The 19,602-nt window shown below is 41.7% G+C and overlaps 1 protein-coding gene across 3 annotated transcripts in view; it reads right to left on the bottom strand.

The window, feature by feature from the left end:
- Positions 1–1,990: 1,990 nt before the first annotated feature.
- VWA8 (von Willebrand factor A domain containing 8) overlaps positions 1,991–19,602 on the bottom strand; it is a 686,916-nt gene continuing 669,304 nt past the window's right edge. For all 3 annotated transcript variants that reach the window (XM_073614208.1, XM_073614207.1, XM_073614209.1), the window contains exons 44-46: positions 5,544–5,642; positions 4,707–4,945; positions 1,991–3,679 (exon numbers count right to left, since the gene is read on the bottom strand). In XM_073614208.1, coding sequence (XP_073470309.1) covers positions 3,571–3,679; positions 4,707–4,945; positions 5,544–5,642 — 447 coding nt within the window. In that variant the 3' untranslated portion in view covers positions 1,991–3,570. The remainder of the gene's footprint in view (positions 3,680–4,706; positions 4,946–5,543; positions 5,643–19,602) is intronic.

Raw genomic sequence — 19,602 nt, 5'->3', positions numbered from 1 at the left:
AATGCTAACATTAATGTGGACAAACAGAAAGATAAAAGTAGTCAAAAATGTCCATATAATGTAGCTTAACTTAAAACACAATATTAAAGCAGTTTTAAACCCTTAAACAAAAATGTATTACATTGCAGCTTACCAATTCTTAGATGTGATGACTGCATTAGTTTTCTTTTTAGGCTTTCTTTATTCTATTTTCACCTGGTGATCCATCCAATAAGTGTTGTTTTTCAAGAGAACAAGCTCTCCGGCAGAATGTATCAGTTACAGGGATGAGACAAACCATTTAACACTAGCAGGGGTGATTAAAATAATCAGCTCTTATTTATGTAAAACCGTTATCCCAAAAGGAAAAGCAAATCTTTGTTGTACGGTTTATAAAATGTTAGCTGGAGTTTAGTTTCAATTTGTTAGTGTATCTAAATCTTCTAGTACATCTAACGCTACGCTCCCCCTACACTGACAATACTGCTGTCCAAAGGTACCCCTGTGCTCATTCATCCACAGAGTGGGTACTCTAATACAGGAGATGTGTTACTGGCCAGATCACCAGGTGAAAACAGAGGGAAAAAGCCTAAAAAGGAAAACGAATGCAGCCACGACATCTAATGATTGGTAAGCTGCAATATATTAAATTTTTGGTTTTGGGTTTAATACTGCTTCAAATGAAACCCCCCTCATAATATCAATGGGTAGTCAAGGGATTGGAAAAAAATTAGGCTTGCACCGATACTTGATAGTCTGATGCTTGACCCGACACCTGAACAGTCAGGCATGTTCAGGTACCTGACATACCCCCTCCTCTCCTCAGCTGTCAGACGCTTTATTGAAATCCACACAGGGAGATTGGTGATTGCAACTCCCCCACCACCGCACAGATCATCCTGACTGTCCACTGTATCCTCTTCTGGTCCCCATCCATATCCTCCTCTGTGTTCTCTGTGTGCTCCAGTCCGTCCCCCTCCATGTCCTCCTCCGGTTCCCCCGTGTCCTTCTCTGTGCGCTCCTCCCTTTGCTCCTGCAGTTCCCCATGTCCTCCTCTGTGCGCTCCTCCAGTTCCCCTCGTCCTCCTCCGTGCGCTCCTTCCTTTGCTCCTCAGGTTCCCCCCTGTCCTCCTCCAGTTCCCCGTGTCCTCCTCCGTGTGCTCTTCCCTTTGCTTTGAATGGACAGAGAGCCCCCCCCCCCCCCAAACAGGTTTGATTAAAAAAAAAATGTAATAACTCAATGTTTAAAAGTTAAATTGTACAAATGAATAATAAAAAATAAAAAAACACAGACGCCGTCCACACCCCCCCCCCCCCCAAAAAAAAGAAAGCATCGCAAAAAAATAGCAAAATATTTATAAATTGTAAAAAATAATTAAAAAATTAATTGTAAAAAATAAAATAAAATAAAAAACTACCAACACAGTCCACGCCTTATCAGAGCTGCATATTAGTGCCACTGTCACATGACATTAAAAAAAGCATTGGTAATTGGTATCGGAAAGTACTTGAAAAAGTATCGGTACTTGTACTCAGTTATAAAAAAGTGGTATCAGTGCAACCCTAGAAAAAATACAATCCCTTAACAGAGGCCAGGTCTGCCAGTTTATGTTCAAAATAGAAATATTAATTCTGGGTAGACTAACCATTCTTTAATACACAACAGATATCAACAATTTTCTTCATTGACCTTTGAAAAAACGGTCTATCTTTTGATTACTTTTGTCATCTGTAACATGTTAACACCAATAATGTGCTTGCCTTTAATTAGAGGTCAAAGTGTCTAAAAGATTGTAATCTCACTGAACATGAACTATGGTGACCAAAGCTATGAATATCAGTCCCTGCACTGCCCCGTGGTATTTAAGGGGTCAGTGGCAAAGCGCTGACATTCCAGCACAGGATGTACTTACTAACTCAGGTCACTTAGGAGCCAGACACCACATCAAACACACAAATAGCTTGCTAAATGTAAAGCGGCACACTGCATCCATCAATCACTAAGACAAAACTTCACTTTCAATTTTTTTTTAATATGATTGAGCAGCAGAATAAAACAACAATTTGTAGATAATGTTCATAAAAAATATGCATCATTTCATATATATCTGAAACTATACTGAATCAAATATATTAAAGTTAATCAGTAAGAGCTCACCAAAATCATGGTAACAGTTATACATATTAGTTTAAAGATTATAAATTAATGCCATTCATTGCAATTTTTCTGTAATTTTTCTTAAAACCTATCACAGCCATTACTAGACAGCAGAAAAGGGTGCACTGTATTATGTATGACACCTCACCTGTCCCCACTGGACCACTGACATTGAAATGCTTTTAGATGAATTACTGAATTCTTGTAAAGTACGGAGTGCCAGAAAACTGTAAGCTAGGCTAACAGTTAAAAGGTTCTGGATATGTATAGGTCTCCTGTTTGGATAAGATTTAGCAAAATAGTCTCTAAAAGTTCTTGGTCATCTATTCAGAACATGGCCATCTATTGGATTCAAAGTCATTTAAAATCAGGAAAATTCACTAGCAGTGAATGTTGGAATTACTGTTTTATAAATATACCCCTTAAAATGTTTGGAGTGTTTTTGCATAAACTGGGTATACACGTACAGAAAGTCAGCTGGTTCAGCAGGTACCAGCAGACTCTTGATACATGCATACCACTGTCTGTTCAACAAAAGCCAGTCTAATGACCGGCTTCTGTTGAATGGTCATGCTGGAAAACCAGCATTTGATCAGCACTTGCAGCCAAAGCCTGCAGAGCAGATATGTGCATTATGAAGAAGATGGGGGTGGGGGTTGGCTTAGTGGGGTAGTCCCCCTGTCAGAATACAATACAGCAGTGGGAAAGATCCCTGCATCAACATTGTTTGTGTTGATGCAGGGATCTGTAAGTTTTTTTTTTCATTCAACGCGCTGATTGAATGAAAAAAAAAGTCTATACCCAGCTTATGTCACATTTCCTGTTGCCGCAATACATCTTTAGAAGGTCTTTATCGCTGTAATGGAATCTGTCTGATAACAGAACTTGCATGCGATGTTCGTGGCTTGCTACACTGATTGACACACTATGCACTGTCTTCACCCCCCTCCAACATTGAATGTAAATGTAGAAGTCCAAAAGAAATATGTTACAGTGGTATTTCAGAAGAGAACCACATCTGTAATTCTGCTGTAAAATTAGCAAAAATCCAGCTATATAGTATAAAAGACCTGGACATTTTTTTCCTTTTACCAAAGCTGGAGTTTAATATTAAATGTTTTAGCACAATGGTTGTGAAAGGTTTTCTTTAAAATGACAAAATATGACTGGACATCAGGCACAATGCTACTATTATATCACTAGTCAATATTACTTTTTTCTCATCTAATGTACATTTCCTCCATAAGTAGCTAAAATTGCACAATCCAGTAAATATTACATGTTCTGCACTGAAAACAGAAAATTTGAAATGAGAACTCAATACTGAGCCTCCACTATAGACACATGGTGAAATTATTTAAATAGCATTATTTTAAAGAGCTGTTATTTTGTCCTCATGTGACATCCTGTGTTTTGGAGATGGACACAACGTTCTTACGCAGTTGACAACAAAGTAGATGTGAATATTTGCTGTAGGATCTGTGGAATCTGCTTGGTATCCATAGCAACAAAAGACCGGCCCGCTGGAAGAGTTCTCTGAAGTCTGTGAGTTACAGGGAAAAGGATGAGGATATTAGCATTGCAAATATCTTTACCATGGAAAGAAAGAAGAGGAAGGCTTTTACTTGTGCATTGATACTGCTAAATAGATAGTGGTTATTCATTTGTCCAGTGAAAGAAAACATCTTGAATAGACCAGGGAAGTAAGTACTAGAACAAGTTGGTGTGACAGGAAGGAGGCAAAATAACAAGAGCAAACCTTGGTACACAACTTTCCAGTTGCTCTTTAAAGGGAATGTCTAGTGTTGAACTAAGAGCACTGGAGGACAAATGTAAAACAATTCACGAAAACCTAACATAAAGCCATTTAACTAGTGTATATCTGTCATGGTACCGAAATTGGCTCCATAATTCAAAAGCAGGCACCCTGACTACAAATAATTCTGTTGAGCTTCACAAGCTTCCCTGGACCCCAAATTCAATAAGCTCCAATATGCAATATTTAACAATTTCTAGCAGTGGTGATAGCTGGTCTGCCCACTCCCATCTTACCCCATCTTCCTATTGACCAGTAAGTCTTGCCCATCATAGGGACAGGCCAGCAGGCCAGACAAGTTATTCAATTGCAAGGAATTTTGTTTTTAATATAGCATTTTCCGGATTCTCATGAAACTACAATTGTACAAACAGGCACATGAAGGCTCTTGCATTTGACTTATTTCTGGAGCTAGTTTAGGTTATATAACAAATGTATTGTCATTTCTAAGAAAAAAAATAGGTTAAAGGATATTCTAAAACACAGAGTCCCATGCATAAAAACGGCAAACTAAATATTTTCTTCCATTTTCGAACGTGTTCTAGATACAAAACAGTTGTCATCTATTTGGTTTGCTATGGGCAGCACTACCACTACCTTCCTACACAAATACATTATGTGAGTATACTTGCTACCTTTTGTCAGTGTCTGTGGCATGTGAGCTATAGTGGCATGCAGCCATGAGTAAACAGTATGGAAAAAGGAAACAACAGAGAAAAAGAAAACATGTTTTTGTTGATAGAAAACAACTTACCTTTCAGCTTGGTCTCCCAAAGACCCAATAAAAATAGCAAATGCATTAACTTGAGGATTAATAGTCAATGCCTGGGCAAACCTTGCTGGTGGTATACCATATCGTTCTAAATTGGCATCGCTCAAGACTATAACAAAATATTCATCTGCCTCCTCCTTGGCTATCTCCCGAATTGCATGTTCTGTAGCCTCCAAAGTGTAATCTCCACTCATACAAAACTGAGAGTGAGCATGCATAGTCTAAAAAAAAAATAAAGCATACAACACCACCATTTTAACAATTTAGGTAGATGGATCATTCCACTTTGATTTTTCTGAATGAATACACACTTATGTAAAATTTCAGAAGAACATTAGAAAGAAGATCTCAAAAGAAGCTTCATGACTCATGGCCCTGGTAAATTGGACTGCTCAGTATAGTTCTCACAGTATGGACCAAGCCTGAAGAATTATGGCAATTGGTTGATGTAATATTTCCCCAAAAAATTTTGTCACACATACCTACTGTATGTAACAAACGCTACTATAAGATGCATCTTTCAAAAATGATTTAATTTCCATTGGTAATATTATACTTACACAGATGTTCTTAGGTCTGTTTATTACTTATTGAACCTTAAGTTCACTGATGCTTCAACACCATTTACTGAGAGGTGAACTGTACTCAAACATAATGGGAATGTACCATGGGAAATGTAAAGGACCAGAGCCCCCAAGCGCCATAAATGATTTCTTGTGCACTGGATGAAAAAATTTCTTTAAGTGGAGATCTCGACACATTGGCTGACAAAAGCAGTGACTGGACTCTTTACAGTACTAAAACAATATGACTTATCACCTTTAGAATATCCAGTCGCTGTTTATTGTTCCTTGGAATCTTCTCACTTCTCATGAATTCGATGTTATAACTATCCCCCGAATGTCCCGAAACATCATACTAGTGTGGAAAAAATTATGGGAATATTCAGAAGAGCACAGGTAAACAAAAGTCAATTAAACAAAGTGTACAGCTTTAATGGAGTTCAGAGCCTGATGTACGCAAAAGACATACCAGAAGCAGATTTAGGAACATATTCTGTAAAAATCTACACTAACAATTTTTCAAACATTAATAACTTTAGTAGTTATGCAACACACATTTTCTGCATATCATGCTATGTTATTGCAATACATTCTCTACCTATCTTATATAGTCTGTATACAGCTATAACTTCATGGATTTTGTAATATAAACATTTGATGACTATATGCTCTGTATTCTTTCACTCTTATGGACTACTGCCAGCTTGACTCTAAAGAAATTGCTGGGTAGAAAATCATTATAATTCATTGTCAGTTTTTTTACTGCACACATTAGATGTTCTGTAATAATCACATGACAGGCTGTCTAAAGATGGCCATACATGGATTGCAATTTGGACTATTCAGCAGGGTCTGGCCGAATTTTGATCCATGTATAGGCAGGGTGGTTATACAGAAATCAAAATATCGATTGATGTCTGTACAGCCAGTATCGCTCATAGTGTATTCTGATGGCAGGGAAGTCACCTCGCTGTCAGAATACAATAGCTCAGCCAGAGGATTCCTACATCCACCTCAAATGTGTGGATGGGAGGTCATCTATGACATGTCTAAGGGTCACAAACATCCTAAGTAAATCATCTCTAGGCTCCTCTGATGTAAGAAAGTCTTTCAGTTTGGAAATTTAATGTAATACCAAGCTTTTTTCTATGTTAGTTTAATAGAAAGTGCTACTTATTTCTATGCATAAATTATTTTGGGTCACATCTGGTACATTGACCATGACAACTGAAGCACTGTCCCAGACTTTATCAGTGTAAATAAACAATCACAGGCTTAAGAGGAACTTCACCCATTTTTTTAATTAAAAGTCAGCAGCTACAATACTGTAGCTGCTGACATTTAAAAAGCACCACCATCTTGGATTCAGGCGCTTGCTGTGACTTCCTGGGGAATCAAACTCCCCACTAAGCATGCAGAAAATTGTTAGGTGCATTGAGTCTGATCCCTCAGCCTGCTGGGACATATGATGCGTCCCAGAAGGAATGCGAGTGGGTGGATAGGGGGTGGTGGCAGGACGAGCGATGTGAATTTGAAAGGGTGTAGATGTGGCGCTATTCCTCTTTGAAATTAAAAAAGTGGGAACCCAGTGGTGATGTGAATATTATTAAAAATTGACCCTGCCGACACGATCAAAAACTAAAACACAATACTGACAAAACAATATCAAAAGTGAAAAACAATAATAGTATTACACCTGGATCAGTGAAGGTGGGGTGTGGTGCTATACCCTCTCTGCCTTGGCCAAAAATCAGAAAGGTGTTCAGGGGGAGGTGGATTAGATCTCCCTGGTATTAAAATTAGTGTCAGATGATAGGTGTATTAGACCCTCTGTGCCAGCAAAGAGGTCAAACTGACCTACCAAGTGAATGGTGTGTTACACCCTCTGTCTGCTACACAGATGAGTGTAGAATGCTGGGTAGTTAGAAACCAAAGTGCTGCATCCTAATGTGGAAAACCCAGACCAAAACCGTTATAGAAAAAATAAATATAAAAATAAATATAAAAAACAAAAAATAGCCTGTGACCCACTGATGTGTTACAAGCTCTGTGGTGTGTGCGGATGAATTATCAAACACTTTTGGTCTGGGTTTTCCACATTAGGATGCAGCACTTTGGTTTCTAACTACCCAACATTCTACACTCATCTGTGTAGCAGACAGAGGGTGCAACACACCATTCACTTGGTAGGTCAATTTGACCTCTTTGCTGGCACAGAGGGTCTAATACACCTATCATCTGACACTAATTTTAATACCAGGGAGATCTAATCCACCTCCCCTGGACACCTTTCTGATTTTTGGCCCAGGCAGAGGATGTAGCACCACACCCCACCTTCACTGATCCAGGTGTAATACTATTATTGTTTTTCACTTTTGATATTGTTTTGTCAGTATTGTGTTTTAGTTTTTGATTGTGTCGGCAGGGTCAATTTTTAATATTTTTAATAATTTTCACATCACCACTGGGTTCCCACTTTTTCATCTCAAAGAAGAATAGCGCCACATCTACGCCCTTTCAAATTCATTCCTTTGCTCCACCTAGGAGGTAGCAATATGTAGAGGCAGCAATTCCTTCTTTTTTCTCCTTTTTGAATAGCAAGGCACCCATCTGCCCCATTTTTTCATTTGTAAATTGTTTGTGGATTCCTTAGCGCAGTTTCACCTCCCCTTTCTTCAGGACGAGCAATGTAATTCTAACCTCTGCGAGAATTAAGGAAGCGGGAACAGGTACCTTTCACCTGCTCCCGAAAAAAAAAGAAACTCAAAATGTGTTAGGAGTGCAGGTGGCATGGGGAGGATGAATGGTACTTTCACTTTTGAGTGAACATCCATTTAGCTAGGTAAACAGGTAATCAGTCATATTTACCAAAGCTGCTGCATAATGGGGAAGTAGGTAGAATCTGAATAGTGCATGTTTTCTTTAACCGATAAGGGACCCTGAGTGTATTAATATGTACTAAAAATGTCATGTTAACTCCTAAGCTGAATCTCTTATACCTCGTTATTTCTCCCCCACTGAGGTCCTTCTGCCAGTATATTCATCAACCGGTTGTCATTTTCACAGTCAAATACTGCTCTGTGTAAATGATGCCTGCAAACAGTATTAGCTGTTCCTATTTAACAATCAAATGTCTTAATTAGCCCTAATTCCTTTCTCCTGTTCTCCTGTTAAAGTATACCTAAAGCCTAAACTTCTTTTGTATTACCGCAGCATCATAGGCAATCAAAGGAAATTATTGCAGAATCAACAGGCCATAGTAATAATATAAACATTGCTTCGGGCCATAAGGGGTTCACAGGTCAGGAAGCTCAACTTGTTAAAAATAGATGTAACACACTAATTACTGAAGCGTAAAAATCAAGGCCATATATGATTGGCTACTGTCATATTTTTGAGTTCTTTTTATCTTTTATAAATCTAGGCTTCAGCAGAAAAAAACTGTAAAAATATGATTTTTTTGTACTCACCCTAAAATTTTGTTTTCTGTGTTCACTGGAGGACACAGCTCTGCTTTAGATAATTTACAACTGGGTATATTGCCACATGCAGGAGTTGGACACTGGGTGCACTAAAAAACAAATGACAGCCCAGGTGGTGGTCCTCGCTGGTGACCAAAACCTTCTCCACAGCCATGAACACTCACGTGACATACAGTGTTAAAATAAGTATTGAACACATCACCATTTGTCTGGGTAAATACATTTCTAAAGGTGCTATTGACATGAAACTTTCACCACATGTGGGTAACAACCAATGCAAGCCACACATACAAAGAAACTAAAACAAATAAGTTCAGAAATTAAGTTATGTGTAATAAAATGGAATGACACAGGGAAAAAAGTATTGAACACATGGAGGAAGGGAGGTGTAAAAGGCATGGAAAGCCAAGACACCAGCTGCAATCTATCAGTAATTAGAAAGCAACCCTGCCCCTTGTCAGTGCAAATGAATATCAGCTGGTTCGGTCTCCACTGATGGCCTATAAAAAGGTGTCTCATTACCAAGGTGTCACACAAGAAACATCTCATGATGGGTAAAAACAAAGAGCACTCTCAAGACCTTCGCAACCTTATTGTTGCAAAACATACTGATGACATTGGTTACAGAAGGATTTCTAAACCTCTGAATGTTCCAGTGAGCACTGTTGGCACCATAATCCAGAAACAGAAAGAACATCATTTCACCATAAACCAGCCACGACCAGGTTCTCCTCGCAAGATTTCTGACAGAGGAGTGAAAATAGTTATCAGAAGAGTTGTCCAAGAGCCAAGGACCACTTGTGGAGAGCTTCAGAAAGACCTGGAATTAGCAGGTACAATGGTTTTAAAGAAAACAATAAGTAATGCACTCAACCTCCATGGCTTCTATGTATGCTCACCACGCAAGACTCAACTGCTGTAGAAAAAGCTTGTTAAAGTTTGCTGCACAACATTTAGACAAGCCTTTGAAATAATGGGATAATATGGTCTGGTCAGATGAGACCAAAATTGAACTTTTTGGATGCCATAATACAAACCACGTTTGGAGGTCAAATGGAACATGGCACTTTACCCCAAAAACACCATACCAACAGTGAAGTTTGGAGGTGGGAACATCATGGTGTGGGTCTGTTCTTCAGCATATGGTACTGGTAAACTTCATATCTTTGAAGGAAGGATGAATGTAAAAATGTACCAAGACATTCTTTTTTTTTTTTAACAAAAAAGTACCAAGACATTCTTGATAAAAATCTGCTGCCATCTACCAGGACGATGACAATGAAACGAGGGTGGACATTTCACCAGAACAATGATCCCAAACACAAAGCCAAGGAAACTCTCAATAGGTTTCAAAGAAAGAAAATAAAGCTGCTAGAATGGCCCAGCCAATCACTTGACTCGAATCCAATAGAAAATCTATGGAAAAAACTTAGACCCCTTTCACACTGAGGCGTTTTTCAGGCGCTACAGCGCTAAAAATAGCGCCTGTAAAGCCCCTGAAAAAAGCCTCAGCTGCAAACCCAGTGTGCAAGCCTGAGTGCTTTCACACTGGAGCGGGGCGCTGCGCTGGCAGGGCGTCACAAAAAGTCCTGCCAGCAGCTTCTTTGAAAACAATGGGGCAGTGCTGATTTAACCCCAGCGGATTTAACCCCTTTTCGGCCGTTAGCGGGGGGTTAAAACCGCCCTGCTAGCGGCCGAATAGCGCCACTAAAACGCCGGTTAAGCGGCGCTAAAAATAGAGCCGCTTTACCACTGACGCCTGGGGCAGCTCAGTGTGAAAGGGGTCTAAAGATCAGAGTTAATAGAAGAGACTCACTGAACCTTCAAGATTTGAAGACTGTCTATGTCGAAGACATTGAATGCCACAAATACTGATGACAAAAATGCCTCAATATCATGTACAAAGATTGTGCACCTTTAAATCAAAAACCGTGCAAACATAAATATTACCTCACTGTTATATAAAAATTATGCACCTTAAAATCAAGAAACGTGCAAAGAAAATACATTAAAAAATATCCATACAATAAATCAACATAGATGTGAAATAGTGAAGTTGAAAATAGAAAGAGAGTCCATAAAGTGAATTCCTCAGTGATGAGTGATGCAAAAATTCTAAAAGTGCCAAGTGCGTTGATGGGACCTCCACCTCAGACAAACACTGTCGCTTACCAGAGAGCGATGGTCCCTTGTTACAGGGGACTACGCTAAGCAGATGGTTACACGCCAGCCAAGGATCTCACAGGCAGGCACCAAATATCTCAGCGTCTATGGGGATCCATACCATCAGTCACAGCAAGATGATGTATTCCCAAGACATAAAACACATAAGGTGCTCCACATAGCGTAAATCTTTTATGATTTATTGAATTTTGTAAAAGACAAATGCACACTTACGATAAAAAAATGTAAAAATAGCAAACAGATTCATACAAGCCGGCCGGCTTCGGATCAGCCCGTGTCTTCCGGGACTAGATGAACAGCGGTGACGTCAGGACGTGGCTCCTCCTCCCTACGTCGTTTCGTCACTAGCGGACGTGGTCACGGGATGATCCCGTGACCACGTCCGCTAGTGACGAAACGACGTAGGGAGGAGGAGCCACGTCCTAAAGTCACCGCTGTTCGTCTAGTCCCGGAACACACGGGTTGATCTGAAGCCGGCCGGCTTGTATGAATCTGTTTGCTGTTTTTACAATTTTTTATCTTAAGTGTGCATTTGTCTTTTACAAAATTCAATAAATCATAAAGGATTTATGCTATGTGGAGCACCTTATGTGTTTTATTTCTTGAGAATACATCATCTTGCTGTGACTGATGGTATGGATCCCCATGGACGCTGAGATATTTGGTGCCTGCCTGCGAGATCCCTGGCTGGGGTGTATAGCCATCTGCTTAGCGTGGTCCCCTGTAGGACCATCGCTCTCTGGTAAGCGACAGTGTTTGTCTGAGGTGGAGGTCCCATCAACGCACTTGCCACTTTTAGAATTTTTGCATCACTCATCACTGAGGAATTCACTTTATGGACTCTTTTTCTATTTTCAACTTCACTATTTCACATCTATGTTGATTTATTGTATGGATATCTTTTAATGTATTTTCTTTGCACGTTTTTTGATTTTAAGGTGCATAATTTTTATATAACAGTGAGGTAATATTTATGTTTGCACGGTTTTTGATTTAAAGGTGGACAATCTTTGTACATGATATTGAGGCATTTTTGTCATCAGTATTTGTGGCATTCAATGTCTGTAGTTTTCACCCACTGCCGTTAGCGCGACTATTATTTTTCTATTTATTTGATTGGTGTCGTACAACACTGGATTGTTGCAGCTATTTTTCATTTATTCGTTTTTGTTAGCGCAGTATTTTTATATATATCTATGTCGAAGAATGGGCCAAAATAACACCTGAGCAATAGCCTGTTCAATACTTTTTCTGTTTCTTTGTATGTATGGATTACATGGGTTGTTACCCACATGTGGTGAAAATGTCATGTCAATAGCACCTTTAGAAATATATTTACCTAGAAAAATGGTGATGTGTGCAATACATATTTTATTTTTCAATACTAGGAAAGGGGGGTGTATCCTCCAATGAACACAAGCAAGAAGGATTTTATGGGGAGGACAAAAACCTGCCACCTGTAGCACTTTACAACCAAGACATGCATTGGCTGAAGCTGCACCTTTCACCTTGTAAAATTTGGTGAATGAATGAACAGATGACCAAGTGGCTGCTTTACAAACCTGTAAAATTGAAGCCCGATGACTGAAAGCACAGGATGCACTTACTGCACCTGGTAGAATGTGCAGTTACCAGAAAAAGTGGTTCTTTGTGCTTTATGGAATATGCTTGTACAATAGTTTGCTGTATCCAGTGTGAGATTGCAGCTGTTGACATCGCAAAGCCCTCTACAATCACGAACAGGGAGTCTGTCCTCCAAAATCTATCTGTTGTGTTCAAGTTCAACCTAATTGCCCTGACTACATCCAAGGAGTGTGGGGTCACAGTGATAGTTGCATAATGTCTTTGTTCAGGAGGAGAGCTGACATCACCTTTGGCAAAAAGGAGCGTCTTAGACAACTTTATAATAACGTAGTATTAAATATGCTGGCTTGTAGGACAACACCACCACATCAGATACCCTCTGTGCTGAGGTGATAGAGTAGAAACAGCTGTAGAGGGGTTTTTGTCACCAGCAAGGGACGTTTTTTGTTTTTAAGTGCACCTAATGTCTAACTGCTCCAGATTGCAATATACTCAGTAGATGATTTTTTTTAAGATGTACCGTGTTCTCCAAAGAACAAAAGAGAAATACACTTTTCTTTTACGAACACATTTTTTTCCATTCTTATATTTAACCACCTTCTAAACAGTGGCTCAATGGAAAGGATTGAGGCCAATCAATGCTAAGTTCCTATGTGAACTGTTGTCAATTGTTCAATGCCCTCTGCAGCATGTGGTACAATATCTCAGAAACATACAAATTATTAAAGCAAAATAACAGTGGTAAATAGACCCATACCGGATTTCTTTTATATGTATTTCAGTTTTTTACATTTTATGGCTCGGTAAAGGGGTAAAGTTTACATTTTTTCAAGACTTGCCACTTCAACAGTAAGCATTTCCCCTTTGAAATGCCAGATCTAAACTAAATAAAATCTCCACCCAAACTGCAAAAAATCCTCCTTATCTAAGCCTGCACAGCTTTCTAATGTACTTACAAAATCCCTGATAAAGGCTCAGTCGGTTTTTAGTTGAATCATTAACAGGCATTGGCAATATGTTTGTATAAAGGATATACACTGAATTTTATTTTTCCTGACAGGCTCCATGGCAGCATATGTGTGGGTAGGCTCCGCCTCCATAACTACCCAATAGGACCCCCTCTCCCATAAATCTTTGCTCTAGGCTGCTATCCATGTTCCTTTTTTGTCCTCCTCCGTAGGACCAGGTGTTGGTTCTCCTACCTGAAGATAAAACCTCCCTACGATCGATGATGCCGAGTGCCAAAGATTCCTCCGATAGGCCCTGACTATTAGCAGGGTATGGAGTGTATAGCAGAGTAGCGCTGAAGATTGGATCGGTTCGTCTATGTGCGCACGGTCTGTTTGCCTAATGTTTCAGGCGACCATTATCTGCTGCCAAGTCCGGTGTGTGTGTGTATGGATGGCGTTCTCGGCCCAGGTGATCGTAGGTGGAGGGGTAAGTTTTTACATTTCATTCACATATGGCAGCAGTGTTTATGTGTATCATATCTCTGTGTGTTTTTTTCCTGCTTCCTGGTGTCCTAGAGTGGCGCTGATGCTCTGCGTTCCAGCAGCCGCTCTCTCTGTGACTTCCGGGTACCAGTGTACGTTCTGCGCATGCGCGGTCCCAATACGAAGTCGAGGCTTGGTTCGCGCATGCGCGCGAGCGTCTCGCGTCTGATGTCGGCGATGACGTCACGGGCGGCACTTTTAAAAGCTGTGGAAAGCTTTCAGAGCCCTGGGAATGATCGTGGGGGATACAGCGACTTCCCGGGGCTACTATCTTGGCGGTTCAAGGTAAGACAATCTCTATTGTCTGGGGGTGGAGGTCTGTTGTCAGTCAGCTGATCCTGTGAATCTGTCTCTGCAGCTTCCTACTGTATTGACACTATGGACTCCTCACTGCCCCCTAGTGGCCAGCCCGCTTGTAGCAGGTATGTTTGCAGTTTTGCTTTTCTGCCTGTACAAGGAGTGAGAGTAGGATTTTTAGGACACCAGCTGATTTTCTTTCTCTATCTTCTCTGTGTTTCTTTCCTCACAGCCCTACTAGGTCTGATCCACACCGTAGTTCCCATAAAGGAAGTGGATCATCAAAATCACACCACCGGCAATCTTCCTCCAGGTCTAGCCATCATAGATCTCCTTCCAGATCTGAACAGCGCAATAAAAATCCTTCTCACCCCCCTTCATCTCACTCTAAAGAGAGTTCAGGAAAATCATGCTGGGGATGTAGGATGCCTGTTCCAACAGACAAATCTCTCTGTGATCACTGCTTCTCTAAAGCTGCAGATGAGAGGGATGGTGCAGACCAGCGTTTGGAATCTATGGTTAGGCGGGTTGTGAAAGAATCTCTACAGGAGAGAGAAGCCCAGCAGCCCCGTGATTCCCCATCAGACCCATTATGCCCTCCAGTGGGTGAAGGTTCTGTGCATGAGACATGGGATTCTTCCCAACCAAGTCACCCTTCTGCTCCTGTTTCAGACGGCGAATCGGATCTGGAAGATCCTGGCGTGGGGTTTGAGTTCGCTTTAGTTCCTTCTTTGGTGAAGGCAGTAAAAGAGGCCCTGAAGTGGGAAGATCCAGTTACTTCCCCCCCAAAACAGAGGAAGTTTTTTAAGCAGCTCAATAAGGAGCGACAGTATTTTCCTTTTCTCTCTGAGCTGGGTGAGGTCATTTCTGAGGAATGGAGCAAAATGGACAAGAAAAGTTCCATGCAGTCAAAGGTCTTGAAACTATATCCTTTCAAGGAAGAGGAAGTAAAGCACCTTGAATCAGCCCCATTAGTGGATGCAGCTTTAATGAGACTAGCAAGATATGTAATGCTTCCCTTGGAAGACACTGTATCTTTTAAAGATCCTTTGGAAAGGCGAATTGATTCGGATTTAAAGAAGAACTACCTGACGTCAGGAATGGCATGTAAGCCAGTACTTGCGATAGCTGCAGTTTCCAAAGCTTTGGAATCTTGGTCTGATAATGTGGATGAGTTCTTAAGAGGTATCTCTACTGAAACAGCTAAGGATTCTCCTATCCAAGAGATCAGGCTGGCATCAGCCTTTCTTGGGGAGGCATATATTGATGTCATCCGCCTGATGTCCCGGGTTATGTTGGCAGCTGTTTCAGCTCGTCGTGCCCTATGGCTCCATCCGTGGTTGGCGGACCCAGCTTCCAAGCAAGCTTGGTGCCGAATTCCGTTTGAAGGTTCTTCATTGTTCGGCAATAAGCTCGATAGTGCCATAACCCGGGCCACAGGTGGGAAGTCTGGTTTCCTCCCTCAAGACAGACGCCTACAAAATCAGAAACGCAGTTTTTCTAGAAGACAAAACTCTGATCGCGCTAGGGATGCGCGCAGCTACAGACCTGGTCGGGAGTTCTCTAGATCCTGGAAAGCCAGGCAGTCTTCTTTCAAGAAACCCGCAAAAGGGGGTTCCTCTGGCAACCAGGACGCCACAAAGTCCTTTTGAGATTGGGCCCGCTCAGGCATGCCAGGTGGGGGCTCGTCTTCGCCACTTCGGGCATGTCTGGGCGGCCTCAATCCGAGATTACTGGTCCGTCAAGACGGTCTCCTCCGGTCACAAGTGGGTTTTCAGCGATACCCCAAGACTCAGATTTGTTCCCACAGCTCTTCCAAGTTCAGAAGAGAAAAAGCAGGTCCTATTAACCTACGTGAGCTGTTTATTGGATCAAGGCGCAGCCATCCCTGTTCCAGAAAACGAACAAGGCAAAGGCATGTATTCTCCTCTGTTCATGATACAGAAGAAAAACGGTACATGGAGGCCAGTAATAGATTTAACACATCTCAATTCTTTTATCCGAAAAGAAAAGTTCAAAATGGAGTCTTTAATTACGATCCAACATTCAATACATCTGGGAGATTGGATGATTTCAATCGATCTGAAAGATGCATACTTTCACGTGCCAGTGGCAACAGAGTTCCAACATTTCCTCCGCTTTGCGGTCGGCAATCAGCATCTGCAGTTCACATGTCTACCCTTCGGCCTAACAACGTCACCTCGGGTCTTCTCAAAGGTCCTGTTGTCGGTTGTGGCTCTACTCCGTATCAAGGGGGTTCGTCTCCACCACTATTTAGACGACCTACTTCTCCTAGCTCAGAACGAAGATCAACTGTTAGAGCACAGGAGCTTAGTCATCTCCACCCTGCAGAAATTCGGGTGGCTTCTGAATCTAGAGAAGAGCCATTTAGAGCCAACACAATCTCTGGTGTTTCTAGGAGCTCACTTCAACACATTGGAAGGCACCATCTCCCTTCCAGAGGAGAAGATTGGAGTGATTCGAGACAGAATACACGCGGCCCTTGCGTCGTCTCACCTCTCAGCTCTCCAATGCCTGAAAGTAATTGGCACAATGACAGCTACTATTCCTATGGTGAAGTGGGCCCAATGGCATACACGACCCTTCCAAAAAGGGTTCCTTCAACAATGGGATTCTTCCAGCCAAGTCCCGCGCATACATCTTACATCATCCATGAGGACGTCTCTTCTTTGATGGCTTCAAGGGAAGAATCTGCGCAATCACCATTCAATCGTGCCCATCTCATGGGTCACGTTAACTTCGGATGCCAGCAATTGAGGTTGGGGCGCTCACTGCCTTTCAGAAGTGGCGCAAGGCCGATGGGGTTTCCCTGCTCGAGGGATTGTCTCCAACATTCTGGAGCTGAAGGCCGCCTTTCAGGCACTCCTGTCATTTCGCCATCTAATAGAAGGTTCATCTGTGATGCTAAGGTTGGACAATACAACCGCGGTGGCTTACATAAAGAAGCAAGGTGGAACTCGCAGCTGGTCTCTGCTACAAGAAGTGGAGCCAATAATGAGCTGGGCTCAGAAATATTTGTCCAACATCTCGGCAGTTTACATTCCGGGGATCCAGAATGTACAGGCGGACTTCCTCTCGAGAGTGCAAATGGACAACAACGAGTGGTCTCTCCACAGAGAGGTGTTCGAGTGGCTTCTGACCCTGGGAGTACTTCCAGAGGTCGATCTATTTGCTTTTCCATGCAATCACAAGATGCCCAGATATTATTCGAGGTTCAGAGACCCTCAGGCTTACGGGATAGATGCTCTCTCAGATCATTGGAAGTTTCAGAAGGCTTATGCCTTCCCTCCGGTACCGGTGATTCTGCAACTCCTCCGGAGGCTCAGAACAGAGAAGGTGGAGATCATTGCAGTGATTCCTTTCTGGCCCAACAGGCCGTGGTTTCCTCTGTTATCACTCCTGAGTTATCAAGACCCAGTTCCCCTTCCTCTCAGGCCGGATCTACTGTCGCAAGGCTCGACGTTACACCCATGCCCATCTTGCCTACACCTCAGGGTGTGGTTCTTGAGAGGGAAAGGCTTGAATCCCTAGGCTGTCCGGAAGAAGCTATTCCAACTCTTCTTAGTGCCCGGAGGGGAAGTACGAACAGAGTATACGAACGTATATGGTCTAAATTCTCTGATCACATGTCTTCCCGGTCAAATCCGTGTAAGTCTCCAGCAGTAGAAGACATTCTAAGTTTTCTCCAATCAGGGCTGGACCTATCTTTAGCAGTCAGCTCACTAAGAGTGCAAGTTTCAGCCATCTCGGCCTTTACAGGAGTATCTTGGGCTAATCACACATTAGTCCGTCAATTCTTTAAAGGAGCTATCAGGCTTAAACCTCAAAGAAGACCTAGGTTCCCCAAATGGGACCTTCCTATTGTCTTGGATTTTCTCTCCAATCTCGGATCAGATCCTGACAAACCTCTTTCCATGAGAGATCTCACGCTCAAGACCACCTTCTTAGTAGCTGTGACATCGGCTAAAAGAGTGTCAGAGATTAGAAATTTAGGTTCAGAAGAACCTTTCCTAACCTTCTTTCCAGATAGGGTAGTGTTGATTCCCATCCTTGGGTCAAACCCTAAAGTGACCTCAGTCTTTCATGAAAATCAAGAGATTGTACTTCCTACTTTCAGAACAATGGACGATCAGGATGTTCATCCACTTGACGTTGGCCACACTCTAAAGCAATATCTGGAGGTCACAAGTCCATTCAGACAAACGGAATTCCTTTTCGTTCTTCTCCATGGTAAAAACAAAGGAAGGCGAGCTTCGGTCAGATCAATTTCTTCTTGGATTGTGCAGACCATTCAGAGGGCATACAAGGCAAAGGGCTTGGCTCCTCCAGAGGCAGTGACGGCTCATTCGACCAGGAGCATCTCGACCTCGTGGGCAGCTTCACGGCATGTCGCGCCTGAAATCATTTGTAGAGCGGCTTCCTGGTCTTCTATTAACACATTTGTTTCTCATTATTGTGTTGAGCCTGCGGCTCTGTCATCTATTAATTTTGGTTTACAAGTATTGTCGGTTGACAATGTAAAATAAATTTGGTTTCTTTGCTCAAACATTTTTGCCCGCCCGTGTGTATTTTTGGGCAAGTTATTTCCCACACGTATGCTGCCATGGAGCCTGTCAGGAAAACGGAAGATTTATATCAAATACTTACCGTAATTTTCCTTTCCTGATAGGCTCCATGGCAGCAGGAGTCCCTCCCAAAATGTCTGGAGTAGGCTAGTTATGGAACATGGATAGCAGCCTAGAGCAAAGATTTATGGGAGAGGGGGTCCTATTGGGTAGTTATGGAGGCGGAGCCTACCCACACGTATGCTGCCATGGAGCCTATCAGGAAAGGAAAATTACGGTAAGTATTTGATATAAATTTTCCGTTTTCTTTTCCATAAAGCCCTTCTTTCTGCTTTGATTCCTTCCTAGCTATTCCCACAATCTTATAAAATAAATAGCTGCACAGTCATTCCTGACATGTAGACAGGAGGGCTGCACAGCACTTTATCCAATAAGGTTAGGTCTATGACATAAATGCTTACTCCTTGCTATTCTCCGGTGTACAATACTACCCAAATTTAAAAAAATATTTACTTTGTTCTAAAATACAAAATTGCACTCCCCAGAATGATCTTTTAGGGGTATGTTATGGGTGCCTCATGGTACAGTGGAGACGGAAAGTATTCAGACCCCCTTAAATTTTTCACTCTTTGTTATATTGCAGCCATTTGCTAAAATCATTTAAATTTTTTTTCCACATTAATGTACAC

The sequence above is a fragment of the Aquarana catesbeiana genome, linkage group LG02 (genome assembly GCF_042186555.1).
Source record: "Aquarana catesbeiana isolate 2022-GZ linkage group LG02, ASM4218655v1, whole genome shotgun sequence".
NCBI classification, from domain to species: Eukaryota; Metazoa; Chordata; class Amphibia; order Anura; family Ranidae; genus Aquarana; species Aquarana catesbeiana.
Note: the sequence above shows the minus strand (reverse complement) of the source record. Positions and strands in the feature narration are given on the sequence as shown.